Raw genomic sequence first — 21,137 nt, forward strand, 5'->3', positions numbered from 1 at the left:
TTTTGTGAAGTGTTCAGTGGCATTTTTGATCACATTTATTTTATACTCTGAACTGAGTCAGTCAGCAAGAGGTGCTTAGCTTGTTACTGAAAGGGGCGGGAAGTGGTATATAAATAATGAGGACGCAGAGAAACTTGTGCTGTTAACAGCTCTCCTCCAGTAAAGCGGGGTTTATCGTGTCACTGCCTCTGGGTGTGTTTTCCTGCGAAGGGCCAGATATAAAGCAGTGGTACAAGTCTGTTGGGTTTTTTTTCCCCTTTCCCTAGGGGGATGGTAACTCTCTCATTAATACTAAAGATTCTCTAATTGATAGTTGCGTTGGTGTGTGATTTGTTCTGCATGAAGGTTGACCATTTTCTTTTATACCTTAGCACTGAGCCTCAAAGAGAGGGCCTGACTTGGTTTCCCCTAGGCTGCCAGATGAAGGTCAAGTCACTATCTCTCTAGGCCAGTCCTCTCCTCCTCTGCAAATCATTTCTGGCCCCATTCAGCCTTAATTCTGTTCTTGTCTACATGTGATTTCCCCATTCCCAGCTTTCTTAGATGCAAACATTTATCATTTTCTAAATAATACCTTATTATATGACTGCCATTAACTAATATGCTAGGATGTTAAACATCATGGCATGTTAGATCCAAACTCTCCACTGTGTTAAAAAGGTGAAAGATTTTTTAAAGGGCTGCAAATTGTAGGTCTCTAAGCAAAATCCAACCTGCGTACACACCGCTGGATGGCACCATAATTTATAATGTTAAACTTGAATGCCTCTAAGTAGGGAAAGCACCCTTCAGTTCACCACGGAATCCATTATGATCCATGATTGAATGCACCTGCTCCCACCCTGCCCCAGCCTGTGTCTGGCTCCTGAAGATGTTTGAATTTACAAATTCTGGTACACACCAGTTAGAAGTTCGAGTCCTCTGTTTTTTATTTATTTGAGACAGGGTCTTACTCTGTCGCCCGACTGTAGTGCAGTGGCGTGATCTTGGTTCATTGTAACCTCCATCCCTCAGGTTCGAGCAATTCTCATGCCTCATCCCCAGTAGCTGGGATTACAGGTGTATAACACCAGCCTGGCTTCAAGTCTTCTGATTGAGATCAGGAATCAGCCAACTTTTTGCAAAAGGGCCCGACAGTAAATATTTTCAGTTTTGCAGGCTATTCAGTCTCTGTGGGCAACAGCTCAACGCTGCTGTTTTGAAAATGCAGCTGCAGATAATACCTAAACCAATGAGCAGGGCTGTTTCCAATAAAACTATATGTGGGCCGGGCGCAGTGGCTCACGCCTCTAATTCCAGCACTTGGGGAGGCTGAGGCGGGTGGATCACAAGGTCAGAAGATCGAGACTGTCTTGGCTAACATGGCAAAACCCCGTCTCTACTAAAATATAAAAAATTAGCCGAGCATGGTGGTGTGCACCTGTAGTCCCAGCTACTCGGGAGGCTGAGCCAGGGGAATCCCTTGAACCCAGGAGGCAGAGGTTGCAGTGAGCCTAGGTCACGCCACTGCACTCCAGCCTGGTAACAGAGCGAGACTCCACCTCAAAAAAACAAAAAAAAAAAACAAAAATATATGCAGACATGGTAATTTCATGTAACTTTCTCCTGTCATGAACATTCTTTTAATTTTTTTCAACCACTTGGTAAAAACCAAATATAAGAATGGTATAAGCTATTCTTAGCTCATGGCAGGCCAGATTTGGCCAGGGCTGTGGATTGCTAGCCCCTGATTTAGATCACTGACCAAAGAGTTCTTTTGTTTTCCAAAGGATGCCAGATAAACCAAAATGATCCTGGGCCTTTTATACTAGCAACTCACTTCCACGCAGATCTGTTTTAAATGCGTAAAAACAGTAAACTTGAATTATACAAGTTACATGAGTCTGACGAAGGCCGCTATCAGCTCCTGATTTTCTCCGGACTCTGTGGGTGTCCCTCTCTGCTGTCTGTGCAACACTTCAGGGATAAGGATGCCAGGTCAATGACAGCACCTGGATTAGAAGCAATGAGAACCATCACAAAATGACAGCTCCAAGGGGCAGTCAAGAGAGTATCACTGTCAGCTAGACGGAAAGCGAATTCAGTAGGAACAGACCCTGATTACACTTGAAATATGTGTAAGTCAGAAGCATAGAAACTTAGTTCTCCTGTTCCAACGGCTTCATGCCAGTTTTCCACGATCACTTCTATAAAAGCCATCTTCCTAACACAGCAAGAGTATCTTATTTCTTTTCCAGTCCTAGCCCACAGCTGAATGGTCTTCTGGTCCATTTTCCCCACGGTAGACACAGATCCATCCCCTCCACTAAATGAATCCCCTCCTCTCATGACTCACTTTAAAGAAACGAGTATATGTGCCAGTGAAGAGGCTAAGCCACATTAGCACTCCTCCAAGAAAACCACTTCTGATGAGTTTTTGTCCTAACAAGCATTGAGAAAACACTGAGCTCTTCCTTTCATTGTTTTCCTCACAACCACATCAGAAGGGAGTGGAGAAAGGGCCCCAGGAAGGACCGAGCAGAGAGGGCATTTTGTTTTGGCTTTTTTGCAATTTATCATTCTATGATTTCTGACCCCTTATACATATATATATAAATAATTTTTTTTTCTTTTTTTTTTTTTTTTTTTTTTTTTTTTTTGAGACAGGGTCTTGCTCTGTCACCAGGCTGGAGTGCAGTGGTGCGATCTCGGCTCACTGCAACTTCTACCTCCCGGGTTCAAGCGATTCTCCTGCCTCAGCCTCCTGAGTAGCTGGGACTACAGGCACACGCCGCTACACCCGGCTAGATTTTTGTATTTTAGTAGAGATGGGGTTTCACCATGTTGGCCAGGATGGTCTCAATCTCCTGTCCTTGTGATTGACGCACCTCAGCCTCCCAAAGTGCTGGGATTACAGGTGTGAGCCACCGCACCCAGCCTCCCTTTTTATATTTTTAATAGAACATGTTTAGAAAAACATTTCCCCCATAGCTGCTTCGTTAGGGTTAAAGAGGACTTCACGGCTATTCTAATTCTGGAATAGCCCAGAAGTTTCCTCCAGTAACTAGTAATATCTGAGCAGATTTCAATCTGAGTGACCAGGAGGAAGAATAGACTCTGTGTGTGTGTGTGTGTGTGTGTGTGTGTGTGTGTGTGTGTGTAAATTCTGAGCATTTACCAAATGCTTGGCACCATGAGTAGGATAAATATACATGACATTGTTTTTGCCTCAAGGTCTGAAGTGGGTTAAAATGCTGTTTCTTTAATAGAAGTTGCAGAAGTATAGTTTTCAACTCCATGTCTTTGTTGAGTTTTTCAGGGGAAGGTCTTTTTTTTTTTTTCCTTTTTAGAGCCCCACCCCTGAGAATCGAAATGCGTTAATAACCCTAGCGCTCATCCACCTTGAGTAGGGCCCAGCATTCATTGGTTTGCTATTGCCTTTTGCTGCTGTAGCTCTTCAGTTCAGAGCTCCAAGAGGATTTGCACATAGATCTGCACATAGAGAATCAGCTGCTACAGATTCATTTTACCCACATTGGGTTTCCTCGAAAAATACATTGTACGGGGTGTTGTTATGACTATTGCTCTGCTTAGAGAACAGCAGAGAGCCTTCATCATGTATAGATTATCACAAAGGCGGCAGAGTTGGTTTTGTTTGGTTTTGTTTTATCATACTTCTGCATCTCATCAGCACAGGTCAACAGAAGCTGGGGAAAATAGAATGAATAATTTTGGATGACTCAAATGCACCATGCTGGACAGCTCCCAGCCTCTGCAATTTCTCTATGGGTTCCAGGAAGGCCGGGACAGGAGTGAGAAAATATTCACTCCTCACACCTAGCCAAGGAGTGTCTGGAGAGTTCTGTGGAAACCAGGAGTCTGTGTGTCCTCTGTCTATGCGGCAGCTGTTGTCGGCTGTGCTTGGAAAGGTGTGAAGAGCGGGGAGGCAGGCTCTCGGGAGTCAGGCGATGGCAGTCACTTACAAGGGGAGCAAGTGAGGTTCTCGTCATCAACAGCTCCTCTACTTGTCTGCCTGTGTGTGTCCTCCCCAGATGCAGACATGGGCCCTCTCCTGCCTTCGCCTTGTGGGGTGGGAGCAGCAGGAGGTTCTGGATGCTTGCCTGATCACATCTGGCAGGCAGGGCTTAGCTGCTTTATCAGTGGGACAGACATTAGCGTGAATCCAAGGAAAGCAATCAGAAAGGGGGGGATGTGCAAACTGTCAAGTCCCTAGGACTCCCAGGAGTCAGGACAGCCAAGTGGCCAAGAGCACAGGCCTTGGGGTCAAGCAGATGGGGCCAACTCATGACTCTGCTTTCCAGTTGTGTGACCCTGAGCACAGAGTCTAGCCTCCAAGCCTCAGTTTTCTCATCTGTGAAATGGGGCAACCTTGTGGGGTGCTTGTGAGAATTTAGTGAGAAGGCACAGGAAGTCCTTAGCTCTATGCTTAGAACAATGTTAGTTCATCTTTTACAAGGAATATGGAAGAAACTGAAATTGTTTGGTCTGGAGAAGAGATTAGAGAAAAACATATCTGTCTGCAGATATTTAAAGGACAATTATGTGGCAGAGGGAACAAACTTACTTTTTAAAGTATGGCCTTTGCAGGAAGGCAGATTTTTTTTTTTTTTTTTTTCTGTTGAGATGGAGCCTCACTCTGCTGCCCAGGCTGGAGGGCAGTGGTGCAATCTCAGCTCACTGCAATCTCCATCTCCCAGGTTCAAGCGATTCTCCTGCCTCAGCCTCCCAAGTAGCTGGGACTACAGGCACCTGCCACCATACCTGGCTAATTTTTTGTATTTTTTTAGTATAGATGGGGTTTCACTGTGTTAGCCAGGATAGTCGCAATCTCCTGACCTCATGATTCGCCTGCCTGGACCTCCCAAAGTACTGGGTGAGCCACCTCACCCAGACAGATTTTATATCAACAAAAGAATGTTTGTGACAGAGATGCTCAGGAACAACCAGGCTGTCTTGTCAGGTTTGGTACTCTGTCATTAGTCTTTTGGCCAACAGATGCTGAGTGGCCCCTGCACTCAGGAGCTCAGGGAGAAATGCTCACTCCAGGTGGGAAGTTGGTTAGACCCAATGCCAGTTCTCTTCCATCCTGTGACACCAAGACATTTAGCAAAGGGGATCAGCCTTTTGACTCTTGAAAGAATTTATGAAACCAGCAATTGTGTGGAATAAAACCAGAAAAAAACAATTTCCAAGGGCCCTATTGGGTACCAAATGGCAAGCTCATTTGCTTAGAGATGTTAGCAACTTTCTCATTGTATTAGCTGGGGCTGCCATGACACACGACCACAGACTCGGTGTCTAGAGCAACAGACCTCTTATGTCCTCACAGTTCTGGAGATTGGGAGTCCCAAGTGGGGGCGGGGTACAGATTGGTTTCATTGGAGGCCTCTCTCCTTGGCTTGTTAGATGGTCGCTCTGTCGCTGTCTTCCCCATGGTCTTCCCTAATCTTCACATGACTGTGTCCTTGCCTCCTTTTATGAAGACAACAGTCGTAGATTAAGGCCTGCCCTCGTGACCTTGTTTAACCTCATTTGCCTCTTGAAAGGCCTTAACTCCAAATGCAGTCATCTTCTGGGGCACTGGGGGTTAAGGCTTCAACATAGGGACTGTGGGGAAGGGGACACGTAACAATCATCTCCAAGGGTTTTATCCTCTGAGTCGTAGGGTCTCTTGACCCTGACCGGCCTTCGGAATTGTTTTCAGGTTCTTTAAACTGTAACCTGTCTGATTCCTTTCTCTTAGGTGAACGGCCCTTTCCCTGCACGTGGCCAGACTGCCTTAAAAAGTTCTCCCGCTCAGACGAGCTGACCCGCCACTACCGGACCCACACTGGGGAAAAGCAGTTCCGCTGTCCGCTGTGTGAGAAGCGCTTCATGAGGAGTGACCACCTCACAAAGCACGCCCGGCGGCACACCGAGTTCCACCCCAGCATGATCAAGCGATCGAAAAAGGCGCTGGCCAACGCTTTGTGAGGTGCTGCCCGCGGAAGCCAGGGAGGGATGGACCCCGAAAGGACAAAACTACTCCCAGGAAACAGACACACGAAAACTGAGCCCCAGAAGAGGCACACCGACGGCACAGGAAGTCACTGCTCTTTGATCAATATTCTGATTTTCCTCTCCCTGCATTGTTTTTAAAAAGCACATTGTAGCCTAAGATCAAAGTCAACAACACTTGGTCCCCTTGAAGAGGCAACTCTCTAAACCCGTCTCTGACTGTTGGAGGGAAGGCAAATGCTTTTGGGTTTTTTTTTTTTTTTCTCCTTTATTTTTTTGGGGGGAGGGTAGGGGTGGGTGGTGGGAGGGGGGTAAGGCCAAGACTGGGGTAGAATTTTAAAGATTCAACACTGGTGTACATATGTCCGACTGGGTGAGTTGACCTGTGGCCTCACACAGTGATTCTGGGCCCTTATGCTTGCTGTCTCTCAGAATTGTTTCCTTAACTTTTAATGTAATGACGAGTGTGCTTCAGTTTGTTTAGCAAAACCACTCTCTTGAATCACGTTAACTTTTGAGATTTAAAAAAAAAAAACGCCATAGCACAGCTGTCTTTATGCAAGCAAGAGCACATCTACTCCAGCATGATCTGTCATCTAAAGACTTGAAAACAAAAAACAGTTACTTATAGTCAATGGGTAAGCAGAGTCTGAATTTATACTAATCAAGACAAACCTTTGAAAGGTTACACTAAGTACAGAACTTTTAAACCTTGCTTTGTATGAGTTGTACTTTTTGAACATAAGCTGCACTTTTATTTTCTAATGCAGAGGATGAATAAGTTAAATACATGCTTTGAGGATAGAAGCAGACATTCTGTTTGGCACCACGTTATAATCTACTTATTTTTACAGTATACACGTTTCCCTAAGAAATCATGGCAGAGATGTGAGGGCAGGATATACACAACAGACGCTGAAGGAGAAGGAGGGTAGTGTTTCACAAAAGAAAAAGAACCAACAGATTTTAACTCTATTAACTTTCCAAATTTTCCTATGCTTTTAGTTAACATCATCTGATTGTATCATAGTGCCACTACGGGGGAGGGCTTTTGACTCTGTTGGGTTTTATTTGAATGTGTGCATAACAGTATCTAGATCTGGAAACAGCTGTTTTTTGGGGAAAAAGGTTTGTTGGTCTCCTTCCTGTGTTCCTACAAAACTCCCACTCTCAGGTGCAAGAGTTATGTAGAAGGAAAGGGAGCTGAAATAGAAAAAGAAAAATCAACCCCTGTAAGTAGTGAATGCCAAGGGAAAATACCACGATGATTTCAGAGGAGGCTCTGCAAAATCATCCCTTTTGGAGAACGTAGGCAAAATGGAATACTACGAATGAAATCACATCACTGTATCTTTTACATTGATAGCCTCACCACTAATCTATCTTGTATCTAGGTGTCTACAATGGCCGAAACCACTACATCATCTGTAATATGCCATTTACCTGAAAACTTAATTGTGGCCTACACGAGGCCAGAAAAGTGAACTGAGATTTCATAGTTAAGAAAAGACCTCAAATGAGGGGAGTCAGCAGTGATCATGGGGGAAATGTTTACATTTTTTTCTTAGGAAGTAACACTTTCTGATGATTTTATCTGATATTTAAAACAGGGAGCTATGGTACATTCTGGTTTATACTTGTGCTCTAAAATGTGTTGTGTAAACATAGGGTGCCTACCGATTTCACCTGACACATGCTCGCTTCTGATTCAGAATCAGAGTGGGCTCCTGAAGTGGGCGCAGGTCACGGCTGACTCCAGCTTCCAATACAACAGCCATCACTAGCACGGTGTTTTTTTGTTTAACCAATGTAGTTGTATTAGTAGTTCTATAAAGAGAACTGCTTTTAACATTAGGGACTGGGAGCAGTCCATGGGATAAAAAGGAAAGTGTTTTCTCACGAGAAAACATGTCAGGAAAAATAAAGAACACTTTCTACCTCTGTTTCAGATTTTTGAAACACTTATTTTAAACCAAATTTTAATTTCTGTGTCCAAAATAAGTTTTAAGGACATCTGTTCTTCCATACGAAATAGGTTAGGCTGCCTATTTCTTACTAAGCTCATGGAATGGTTCTGCTTATGATACTCTGCACGCTGCCTTTTAGTGAGTGAGGAGTTTGGGGTTGCCTAGCAACTTGCTAACTTGTAAAACAAGTCATCTTTCCCTCACAGAAAGAACCGAAAGAAAACAAGCAAAGTCAGTGAAAGACAATCTTTATAGTTTCAGGAGTAAATCTATATGTGGCTTTTGTCAAGCACTTAGATGGATATAAATGCAGCAACTTGTTTTAAAAAAATGCACAATTTACTTCCCAAAAAAGTTGTTACTTGCCTTTTCAAGTTGTTGACAAACACACATTTGATATTCTCTTATATGTTATAGTAATGTAACGTATAAACGCAAGACTTTTTATTCTTTGTGATTAAATCCTGTTTTAAAATGTCACAAAACAGGAACCAGCATTCTAATTAGATTTACTATATCAAGATATGGTTCAAATAGGACTACTAGAGTTCGTTGAACACTAAAACTATGAAAAAATTACTTTTTATATTAAAAAGACCATGGATTTAACTTATGAAAATCCAAATGCAGGATAGTAATTTTTGTTTACTTTTTTAACCAAACTGAATTTTTGAAAGACTATTGCAGGTGTTTAAAGAGAAAGAAAAGTTGTTTTATCTAATACTGTAAGTAGTTGTCATATTCTGGAAAATTTAATAGTTTTAGAGTTAAGATATCTCCTCTCCTTGGTTAGGGAAGAAGAAAGCCCTTCACCATTGTGGAATGATGCCCTGGCTTTAAGGTTTAGCTCCACATCATGCTTCTTTTGAGAATTCTATTTGGTAGTTATAATTACAGAAACTGATTAGTTTGTCAGTTTGCAGATAGATTTAGCACAGTACTCATCACTCTGGATAGACTGAGATGTTCTTTCACAACAGATGATCTGTAACACTGTAAGATACTGATCTTTACAACTGTTTAATCAGTTTTATTTTTGTACAGTATTAGTGACCTAAGTTATTTTGCTGTCCTGTTTTTGTAAATCAAATGAAATTATAAAAGAGGATTCTGACAGTAGGTATTTTGTACATATGTATATATGTTGTCCAAATAAAAATAATAAATGATAAAGACTGAACTGTTCCAGCCATTATGTGTTGTAAAAGGGGGCTATTTCACCATAATGAAAGTTACTTCTTTAACCTGTGTTCACAGGATTTTGGGATGAGTGCAAAGATCATTTTACCCTGTACCTTTCAACACATGCAATATTTATATAGACTTGTGTGTATCTACTATTCACAGACCTCTGAGGAAGTACATGGAATAGAGGTCACTTGAAACCACTGTGTTATGCTGGAGGGGAATATTTATATTTTGGGAGATAAATCACTTTAAGAAGCTTTTAGAGCTCATAACTGTGCAGGGTATACTAGGAACTGCTCAGAGAAAGTTGTAAGCTCAGCTTGTGCTCTTGATATACGATATTAATAAGAACACACAAGTTGTTGAGGTTTCATTTGAGTCAATGAAAAATAACACCAAGCAAAGACAAGCATCAAAGAGTGTGTGTGTGTGTGTGTATGATTTATGCAGATATATACTGGCTCTTAATCTTTTACTGTAAACTAGTCAAGGTATTTGGTGTTTCGGTTTTTCTCATTTAATCCTTACAGCAGCTCTGTACAGTAGATAATTATTATTATATACATATTTCTGATGAGGAAATTGAGGATTGGATAACTTGCCAAGAGGCACATCTAATAAGTGGCACAGACAGTGTTTAAATTTGGATCTGCTGAATCCAACCCTCCATCTTTCTATGCCTGCATCACAGCAGCAAGGGATTTACTGGGGTGCACCATTCACTTGACCCCATTTTATTGAGCATACTTATTAGTGCCAGGCGCTGTTGTCACTCTGGATACAATGGTGAAAAAATAGACAAGGTCCCTGTGTTCAGGGAGTTTCTGTTAGTAGAGGGAAATACGTAGCAAGTAAATAAATTATCCATGTACTCTCAAATAGGGATAAGCATAATGATGAGACTAGAACAGGGTGGTGTGATTATGACTTGGGGGGTGGGGAAAAGCTACTACAGACTGAATAGTCAGGGAGGTCTCCCTGGGGGTCTTCATATTTAAGCTGAGACCTAGATGACTAGAAGGAGGTAGCTTTAGAAAGTGTGTAGGGAGTATGGAAGGAGTTTGGCAGGAATGCAACCAGCGTTTGGAGGGACAGCATGACAGTGGGGTGACTGGAATACAGGACGAGAAGGGAAGGGAAGTGCTGGGGTGGTTGGCAGGGCCCAGGTCACAAGGGCCATGTACTGCAGGTTGTAATATGGTGTTTGATTTTGATTCTAAGGGGAGGGAAAATCTGCTGGAAGCTTTAAAGCAGAAGAGTGCTATCATCCCACTTGTATTTCAGCAAGCTCTTTCTGAGTGCAGAGTGGAAAATGGATTTTAGAGGGACAACGGTGGAGGCTGGGAGACTAGCCAAGAGATTTCTATTTCTCTGGGCAAAAGATGATGGTTTTCCAGTCCTGGTGGTTAGCAGTGGAGGTGGAAAGAAGTGAATGGTTTCAAGAAATACATCAGAGGCAGAGTCATTTGGACTTGGTGATGCTAGGATGCTGGGAGTAAGGCATAAAAAAGTCTAGTAATGACCCTCAAGTCTAGGCCTGAGCAACAGGTAGATCACTGCAGAGTGGTGAGGGTGGAGGAAAGGGGGAAAATGGGGGAGGGATGAGGGAAAGGGCATGGGTTCATCTCTGGACATGTTCAGGTTGCAGTGCCTGTCAACTGGGAATGTCAAGAGAACGACTACATTGTTCAGCTCTCAAAAGAAGTGGACCGGACTGGAAATTTGGATGTCATAGTCATATTTGATAGTAACTAGAGCCAAAGAAGGGGATGAGATCACCTGGGAGAAGAAGTAGCTAGAGCCTAGAACCAAAGAGGAGGAGAAGGAGGCAGAAAGGTAGCTCAGGAAATAACAGGATAAACAAAACCCAGAAAAATCGCAAGGCTGTGGAGTAAGGGGTAGGCTAGTCAATTGTGCTGAATGATATTGAGGAGTATAGTAAGACCAGTGCTGAGAATCATCCCCAAATTTAGGAATCTGAGGTTATTGGTGACTGATTAGAGCCATTTTATTAGAACGGCAGAAGTAAACAGCTGGTTGGGGAGGGAGAGGAACAATTGTAAGGTGAAAACTATAAACAGGAAGTACTGTCAATTCTTGCATAGTTTGTAAACTTGATTTATATACAACAAAAAAGGAAAAAGGAGGCACAAGAAAAAAAAAAGACAAGACAACGGAAAATAGAATGCACATGCCACTTAAACCTTACTAAAAGTTAGATTCTCAATTTGGATCAAAAGCAAAGTCACAGCTTCTCAAGAGGCTGAGGCAAGAGGATGGCCTGAGCCCAGGAGTTCAAGGCTCCAATGAGCTGTGATCGTGCACCGCACTCAGCCTGAGTGACACAGAGAGATCCTGTCTCTAAAAAAAGACTGCATGTATTGTCACTAGGCAATAAAGTGAGCAATTAATAACAAAATGATAATTTTGAAAGACCAAAAATAGTAGAGATTAAAATACTGTCTTAAAATAATTTTTAGATCAAATGGAAAACAAATTATAATCAGTTTAAAACAATCGAGAAAACAGTATAGCCATAATATGCCCTATAACCTAAAGCAGTACTTACAGAAAAATTCACAGCCTTGTATGCTTCATTATCATCTGTCAAAAAATTAAAATAAGCCAAGGAATCAATTTATGCTCGAAAATGAACAGTATCTAGGAAAAGTATGAGAAAATAAAATGAGATTAACATATCAAACCAAGAAGTGGATCTTTGAAAAGACCAATAAAATAGACACATTTTTGACAATGTCAGAAAGAAAAAGAGAAAATCTAAATATATATTCTGAATGAGAAGAGAGGCATAATTATAAATAAAATCAACTAATAATTTGGATATCTTGACAAAATGACTCTAAAACTGTTCTAGAAGAGTTTTTGTAGGTGGCACAGTTATATAGACTGAAAACCACTTTTAAACTGACAAGTTTTGATGGGTGGTAGAGTTGCATAGACTGAAAACTACTTTTTTAACTGACAAGAGTTTTGATGGCTGGTACAGTTATATAGACTGAAAACTACTTTTTTAACTGAAAAGAGTTTTGATGGGTAGTACAGTTATATGGACTGAAAACTAATTTTTTGATAGACAAATACAGAGAATTCAGCACCCAGATAATGATATAGACAACGTCTTTCAAATCTTTAAGGAACCAATAATTTCTCTAAACTATTGGAGGCCAAGTGCAATGTCTCACACCTGTAAGCCCAGCACTTTGGGAGGCTGAGGTGAGAGGATCACTTGAGGCTAGGAGTTTGAAATGAGGCTGGGCAACAAAGTGGGATCCTGTCTCTACAAAAATAAAATAAAATATTAGATGGGCACATGACTGTTGTTCCATCTACTTGGGAGGCCGAGATAGGAGGATCACTTAACTCCAGGAGCTTGAGGCTGTAGTGAGCTGTGATCACATCACTGCACTCCAGCCTGCGTGACAGAGCAAGACCCAATCTCTAAAAATATATATAAATAAATAAAAATTTAAAAAACTGCTAGAACATAGATCATAGAAAATAACGGAAAACATCTTGATTCATCCAAATGATGGAAAACATTCTTGATTCATAGTTTCACTCTGACCTACAAGGCTAGCCAAGAATCTTTTACAAAGGAAAAGTAATTTAGGGGAATGTGCCCCAAATAATTATAGTCCACTTTGAAGACATAAGAATATATAAGAATGTAATATACTTTATGAGTGGTGGCCATGTGCAGTGGCTCATGCTTGTATTTCCAAGCACTTTGGGAGGCTGAGGTGGGAGGATGGCTTGAAACCAGGAGTTCGAGACCAGTCTGGGCAGCAAAGTGGGTTTGGTGGTATGCGCCTGTAGTCTCAGCTGCTCAGGAGGCTGAGGTTGGGAGGATAATTCAAACTCAGGAGTTTGTGGCTGCAGTGAGCTATAACAGAGCTACTCCACTCCATCCTGGGCTACAAGTGAGACCCTATCTAAAGAAAAAAAAAAAAAAAGAGTAACATCACAAATCAGTGGGGAAATACCTACTAACTTTTGTTTAGACAAAATGTTATCTAGGAAGAATTCAAATTATCACACTATATACCAAAATAAATTCTATATACATTAAAGATATAAGTAAAATGATAAAATATAAGTGAAGATTAATAAATCATGATTCATAAATCATGCTTTGCACAAAACTAAAGGTGGAAACTATTAAAGATGTGAAACTATTATAAATGAAATATTAGCCTAAACAAAGTTTAAAAGTATGGTTATGGATATGGAAAAATACACATTAATAGGATTAATATCTTTATAACTTATAAGTCACTGTGAAAAAATGAACACATATTTAGAAAAATCTGGCATATTATATAAATTGACACTTTATAAAATAAGCAATAAAAACAGCCAATAAACTGTTCTTAAATATTTGCCATACTTTCAAAGAAATGTATTATAAAATAGTGAGGTACTGTTATTTGCCTATGCTGGTACAGATTAAAAAATATAAAGCACCCTTTTGGTTAAGAACTGGGGGAAAAGGACATATTGCTAGTGGGGATCCAAGTTGGCACAACTTTTCTAGGAGGCAATTGGGCCATAGGGATTTTAAAACTACACAAATGTTCGTCTACCTTTCAACGCAATTGCATGCCCAAGGAATTATCATCAAAGTTTGCAAAAAAATATACATGGTGGCATTTTTTATAATAGTGAAAATTTGAAAACAATATCAATGTTCAACTCTCATGGATGGTTTAAATAACAGTAGGGGCAAGGCGCGATGGCTCACACCTGTAATCTCAGCACTTTGGGAGGCCGAGGTGGATGAATCAGCTGAGGTCAGGAGTTTGAGGCCAGCCTGGCCAACATGGTGAAAACCCATCTATACTAAAAGTACAAAAATTAGCTTGGTGTGGTGGCGTGCTCCTGTAATCCCAGCTACTTGGGAGGCTGAGGAAGGAGAATTGCTTGAACCTGGAAGGTGGATGTTGCAGTGAGCTGAGATCCTCCCACTGCACTCCAGCCTGGATGACAGAGTGAGACACTGTCTCAAATAAATAAGTAAATACCAGTAGAAGAGTATGCATCCATTACAAATGATATAGAATAGCTTTTCACCAAGGATATTCTGTAGAATATTAATTTTGTAAGTGTTACCTTATAGGAGGATCCCATGATTAGATAAGTGTGAGATGCCCAGGAGAGGTGAACCAAGTTTCTCTACTGGATTTCTTTGCAGAGTCTTTGTTATGATCCAGTATGCATCATTCATATCCCAGGGGCTGACACAGCATGCAGATTGCACAAACTTATTTGACTACAGTCATTTTGCCCTCGTTTGTTTGTTTTTAGAGACAATATGAAAATCAGACTTTGGGAAATGACATAGAAATATGTTCACAATGTATTTCTATAAAAAGGAGCTTACCCAGTATAGTCTCACTTTAAAACATGTATATGTGTTCAGAAAAAAAAAAAAAAAGGCTAGAAGAATTTAAAGGATACTTACTACACAAGAATGTTAACTGTGATTATCTTGACACATGAGCGTAGGGATAATTTTAAATTTATACTCCTTTTCTATATTATGCTAAGGTTTCTACAAAAGGAGTATATAGCCGGGCGTGGTGGCTCACGCCTGTAATCCCAGCACTTTGGGAGGCCGAGGCGGGTGGATCTCGAGGTCAAGAGATCGAGACCATCCTGGTCAACATGGTGAAAACCCGTCTCTACTAAAAATACAAAAAAATTAGCTGGGCATGGTGGCACGTGCCTGTAATCCTAGCTACTCAGGAGGCTGAGGCAGGAGAATTGCCTGAACCCAGGAGGCGGAGGTTGCGTTGAGCCGAGATCGCGCCATTGCACTCCAGCCTGGGTAACAAGAGCAAAACTCCGTCTCAAAAAAAAAAACCAAAAGGAGTATATATTACACTTGTAAAAACAGGGGAGACAAAAAGGAAATCCCCAGAAGCCAATCTAAATACTATATTTCAGTTTGTTTACTTATTTATTCTGCAATACCAATACAGTCACGCATAAATGCCATCTTTTAGAACCCCAACATGAAGCCCCTATCTCTTGAATGAGGGTTAACTTGCCCAACTGTGGGGTCCCACTCAGAAGTTTATTTGGGCTGATTTGGGGTGGCGTCTGTGGCTGCTGGCCTGGCAGAGCAGTGAATTCTTGGTATCTCTCATCTGTTCTTTACTTCATGTTCTCTGTTCGCCTTGGCAATGAAACAGTTGCTTCGTGAGTTTCAACTCAAGTGAAGAGTTGAGTGCAGTTCAAGATTAGCCCGGCCAATGTGGTGAAACCCTGTCTCTACTGAAAACTACGAAAATTAGCTGTGTGTGGTGGCAGGCACTTGTAATCCCAGCTACTAGGGAAGATGAGGCAGGAGAATCGCTTGAACCTGGGTGGGGGAGGTTGCAGTGAGCCAAGATCGGGCCACTGCACTCTAGCCTAGGCAACAGAGTGAGACTCCATCTCAAAAAGAAAAAAAAGAAATGCGGATGTGTTCTGTCACTGGTCCAAGGTAAGCACTGGAGTCCATATTCAAGTAAAGGTCTGCCTGGCTCCATAGCCTCACAGGCTGTGCTATACCAAGCTGCTCTTTGCTACTCATTAATGGACATTACTTTTAAAGTGGGAGAAGAAGCCTTCCAAGTAACTGAGACTACAAGCATGCACCACCATGCCTATTTTTTTCTTTTTAATTTTTAGTAGAGGGTTTTTTTTCTTTTCCCTTTTTAATTTTTTTTTTTTGAGACTCAGTCTTACTCTGTCACCCAGGCTGGAGGGCAGTGGCATGATCTCGGCTCACTGCAACCTCCCACTCCCAGGTTCAAAATCCTGCCTCAGCCTCTTGAGTAGCTTGGATTACAGGCATCTGCCACTACACCCTGTTAATTTTTGTATTTTTTGTAGAGACTAGGTTTTGTCACTTTGGCCAGGCTGATCTCAAATTCCTGACCTCAAGTGGTTTGCCAGCCTTGTCCTCCCAAAGTGCTGGAATTACAGGTGTGAGACACCACACCCATCCCGAGATGAGGTTTTACTACATTGCTCAAGTTGATCTTGAACTCCTGCACTGGAATGATTCCCCCATCTCTCCCTCCAAAATTGCTGGGATTACAGGTGTGAGCCATAAACTTTCAACTTTTTTTTTTTTTTTTTTAAGGGAGAGCAAGAAGTACAATAAATGGAAAAAAAGGCACGTATCCAAACAACTCCAGTTAAGGGTCATTTTGTTGTCACTTTTTCGTTGCTTTTGTTACTATTTATGTGTTTTATGTTTGTTTTTGTTTTTATTTTTGAGATGGAGTCTTGCTGTGATGCCCAAGCTAGAGTGCAGTGGCATGATCTCAGCTCAGTGCAACCTTCACCTCCCAGGCTCAAGCAATTTTCCTACCTCAGCCTCCCAAGTAGCTTGGATTATAGGCGCCCACCACCACATCTGGCCAATTCTTGTATTTTTAGTGGAGACAGGGTTTCAACATGTTGGCCAGGCTGGTCAACATTTATGTGTTTATTGTCTCTTAATGTCAAATGACTATATATATATTTTCTACTCAACATAATTCATAGGTTCACATATATATATTCTCTATATTCTGTCTCAGAGCATGGCACTATTCTTTGCATGTACACACAAAATTTATGCCCAGCAACCAATCCCAATCCTAGTTTTTCAACAGCTTATGATTTTCCATGCATCTCACAGGTTGCTACAGTATTCTTGCTTTAAATTCCTCAATATTTCATTTCTGAAAAGCCACACATTCGGCATTGAGGAGCGAGGAGAATTTGAAGAAAATATCACAACATGAAAAGAGAAATGGTGCACCATGATTCCAGATTAATGTAAAGAGCAGTCAACCAGCAAAGTCTGCGGGAACAAGACTTTGGGGTCCATTTCTGTCCTCTGACAGGTTCATCTGCCTTTTGTTGTGCTCACTTAGACAGAAATCAGCTCTCTCTTTATTCTCCTCCACTGCGTTCACCTCTATCCAAATCTGACAGATACTGTACTCCATGGTAACAACCTCTCTATAAGAGCTTTTATCCTTTTGGAGTCTATGGCACAGGCTGAAACAGGAGTACAGATAATGAACAGAATCTCTCCACCTGGGCCCTCTAAATTCAAAGGCTTCAGGCTTATACAGAATAGATTTATATATCCACATTCTGATAAGAAAGACAAAAAGAAACAGAATTAACTTTCTAATCTCCATCAGGAGACACAATGGTAATTAATTCATTAAGCTCGGTGTTCTCCTTCCCTGGTTTATACAGAGAGGAATGATTTCTAAGAGGAAACTTTGGTGGTTCTAACCTCACAACAAGCATGGGTCATGATTAGCTGAGAAACTGTTCTCCGCCCTCTACAATGATGACAAATGAGTCATTTAGAATTTTAACGGTGAGGGTATTTTCTAGAGGATTTTTGGGTCTGGGTTTTTGCTTACTTTATATCAAAAGAGCCTTTTGGTGACTCCCAGGAAGTAGTATCCACAAAAGATATTCTGTATGTTGGTGACTCCCAGGAAGTAGTATCCACAAAAGATATTCTGTATGTTACTCCAAACTTTCCTCTTTAGTTTCAAGAACCATAATGAAGATTTATCATTGTCATCATGGGTATGCAACCCTCCAGTCATACAGGCCCCTGTTCAGAAGGGTCTGTGCTAGGTTTATTGCTCTCTTGTCACTGTCTTGAAATTAAAAAAAAAATTTTGAACAAGGGGCTTTGCACTTCATTTTTCACTGGGCCCTGCAAATTGGCTCTGTTGGTTACCTTTGAGTTCAGATACCGACTTGTGTTTAGATCAGTGATGCTGACCCTATATTTTATAACTTCACAGCTGTGAAATCCATTGAACTTGGAGTTAGAAGGGACGAGAAACTAACAATTAAAACAATCTTTATCACATGTACCCTGAAAATACGTGTATCAATTTAAAAAATGTCAAATTGAAAAATCCTGGTGCCTCTGAAACGAAGGCAATTAGGCGTGCTTATCTGGCCATTAGCCGTCCATGCAAACCCGGCTCCCGCTCCCTCCTCCTGGGCTTATAAATGCCGGCACAGCCGGAGGTGGATCCCGTGCCTGGCCAGCCCTGCCTGGCCTTCCCTCCTCTCCACCTTGTGGCCGCAGCAACCCTCCAGCTTAGGCTCGATGGACTGGCTCTCCCAGAGCAGCTGCCCAGGACCAACCCACACCCCCAGGCCTGCCGAAGCCTCCCCGGGGTACCTCCCTGGCCCAGGCCTGACATCCGGCACCTGGGAGCCCCTTCAGGCCGTCAGTATCAAGGAGGCTAGGTCCTTGAATCCGCCTGCGCCAGAAAGGACCGTGGCTGGGTTGGGTAAGGACCCACTGGCGGGCCCCCACTGTCCGCACGGCCTTCACAGCGGAGCAGGTCCGCGCCCTGAAGGGCATCCTCCAGCACCACCATTACTTGGGCACCCTGGAGCGGAAGAGACTGGCCAGGGGGATGTAGCTCTCAGAGGTCCGGATAAACAGTTGGTTTCAAAATCGCTGGATGAAACACAATAGGCCCTTCTCGGCGTCGCTCCACGTGCCCTCGGCTCTCCAGTCACTCTCTTTTGGCCTGGCCGACGGCCTGCAGCTGCTGTGCCCTTAGGCACTCAGGCTCTGATGCTGCCCCTTGGCTCCTTCTGGGGTCTCTGCCGAGTGGAACAAGAGGTCCTGGCCTCTGCGTGGGCTTCCTGCTGCGGGCGGCCTCTGGCTACCACCCCCGAAGTCCAGGAAGTGGCATGCGTAGGCTGGGACCAGCCCTGTCCACCGGGCCCTGGGGCCTGTGTGCTCTGGCCGAGACAGGGGATGCATGTGAGGAAACGCCTCTGACCCAATGGCTGCCACACTCGCAGTCTGCACAGATGGCACCTGGCGCCTACCTGGAGGACTCGGCTACTGTACTGTTTACATTGTGGCGGCACCTCTCGCAGTGACCCACGAGAAGGTTCTGGAGATTTCTGGAGAATGTATTTATTAAAGCTACCTCTTAGAGTTACCAAAAAGGTCGGTTTAGGGAGTAAATGAAGGGTCATTGAACAGAGTCAGACGCAGAAGTGGGCTTGTTATGTATCGGTAGCGCTTTCAGCATATGATAAAAGGATCTTTTTTAAAAATAAGTGTTGGAAAAACTGGTTTTCCACTTGGAGAAAGTAAAGGTTGTAAACTTAGTGTGTAAAAAAGAAAACCATGAAGGACTGGAAGGGAATGCAGGCGTCGTGTTTATAAGCTTTTGAGTCCCTCTTAACAAGGACTCCAAAGCAGGAAAACAAGAGGGAACAAAAGGTGAAAATTAAGGTGGGGCGCTGGGGCCCTGCAGGGCGCTGTAGGCCTTGTGTGAGCTGGGACTGTGCCCGAAGCCTGCTGGGGCTGCTCTTCTCCGGCCAGGGAAAGCCCGGTGGCCGGGACCTGCAGCCGTGCCTGGACTGAAGCCGTCCCGCATGTCCCCACCCTCCAGCATGTGCTCACCTGTCTCCGTCTTCACACTAGCCCCGGAACAAAATAGAATGACTAAAGGACAGCAACTCCTGAAGACAGTCTGGAAGTGCCCAGAATGGGAGGCATGGAAGCCCCTCCCCAGGAGGACTCTCCCTCATTGATAGACCATTCTTGGTGCAGATGCCTGACTGCATGCACGGAACCTCAGACAAGCGCGTCTAGGTCCTCGTCGCCCCAGAGTGCCCAGGAGGCAAGCAGCACGGGCACCCAGACAGACGGGTTCAGCCTGCAGGACTGCGAGACGACCTGTGAAACCGACCCAGACGTCCCAATGGGAACAAAAGTGTGGACCTGTGGCCTTGTCCACGGTAAGTACCATTTCCCCTTGCTCATTTCTGCATTGTTGGAAGTGTTGACAACCAGCATGTGCTTTTGTAACAACCTCAGATAAGAGTGGGGAGGAAAAAAATCCTATGTGGCCAATGTAACTTATGTACTGTAGAGGGTACAATCTTCTTTCTGAACAATCCTTCAAGGCACTATTTTAAAAATCACTTTTTTTTATTGAGGTAAAGTTCGCACAACATAAAACTCATTGAAAAGTGTACAATTCATAGGCATTTAGGATATTCACAGTACTGCATACCCATCACTTCTATCTAATTCTAAAACATCTTTACGTTAGAATCATATAGGAGAGTTTTTATTCCCTCTACCTGGGCCCCACTTGAAGTTAATTAAATCAGAATTTCTGGGTATGATTTAAAAACTTTGCCAGGTGATTGTAATATTTGGTCAGTATTGACAACCACAAAATTAGCAAAGCATATTTTGCCACAAAAGAAGCCTCAATATATTTCAAAAATTAGACGTTCTGGAGACCACAATTTTTGTCACAACAAAACTGAAAACAATAGCAAAATTAAAAGAGGAAACTAAACAAAACAAGCCAACAAAGAAAAAGCCACAGTTAACCAGCTGGAGGAAAATAATCTCCTAAAAATCTCTTAAGAATCACAACTACAACTGCAGAAATCTAGAAGATAGGAATAAAGAATAATATATATAAAAACTGAAAGGACAGGCTAAGTCAACCCAGCTGTCTGTTAAACCAGTGTTTCTCAAGCTGTCCTGCACAAGAAACAGCTGTGGAGCTTGTTTCATACGCAGATCCTTAACCTTCCTCTCTAGAGATTCTGACTCACCTAGCTTGACTGAGAAAGTAAGAATGTGCATTTTAATAAGATGCAAGGCAACACTGATGCAGGTGGTCAGCAGTGGATCTTACAAAGTGGATCTTAAAATGGCAAAATAAGCTGAGCGCAGTGGCTTATGCCTGTAATCCCAACACTTTGGGAAGCTGAGGCAGGAGAATCACTTGAGCCCCGAGTCCAAGACCCACCTAAGCAACATAGCAAGATCCCTGTCTCTACAAAACATTAAAAAATTAGCTGGGTGCTGTGGCACACACCTGTAATCCTAGTACTTGAGGAGGCAGAGGTGGGATGGCTTGAGCTCAGGAAGTCGAGGTTGCAGGG

The 21,137-nt window shown here is 42.6% G+C and overlaps 1 protein-coding gene and 1 pseudogene across 1 annotated transcript in view; both read left to right on the top strand.

Moving 5' to 3' along the window:
• Positions 1-9,144, top strand: part of KLF9 (Kruppel like factor 9) — a 30,665-nt gene extending 21,521 nt beyond the window's left edge. The window contains exon 2 of the mRNA XM_032290931.1: positions 5,744-9,144. Within this exon, the coding sequence (XP_032146822.1) occupies positions 5,744-5,973 (230 nt within the window). The 3' untranslated portion in view covers positions 5,974-9,144. The remainder of the gene's footprint in view (positions 1-5,743) is intronic.
• Positions 9,145-18,102: 8,958 nt separating this feature from the next.
• Positions 18,103-19,251, top strand: LOC116559707 (annotated as a pseudogene).
• Positions 19,252-21,137: the final 1,886 nt, after the last annotated feature.

This window comes from Sapajus apella, unplaced genomic scaffold (genome assembly GCF_009761245.1).
Source record: "Sapajus apella isolate SASKATOON/1434 unplaced genomic scaffold, GSC_monkey_1.0 scaffold24, whole genome shotgun sequence".
Lineage (NCBI taxonomy): Eukaryota > Metazoa > Chordata > Mammalia > Primates > Cebidae > Sapajus > Sapajus apella.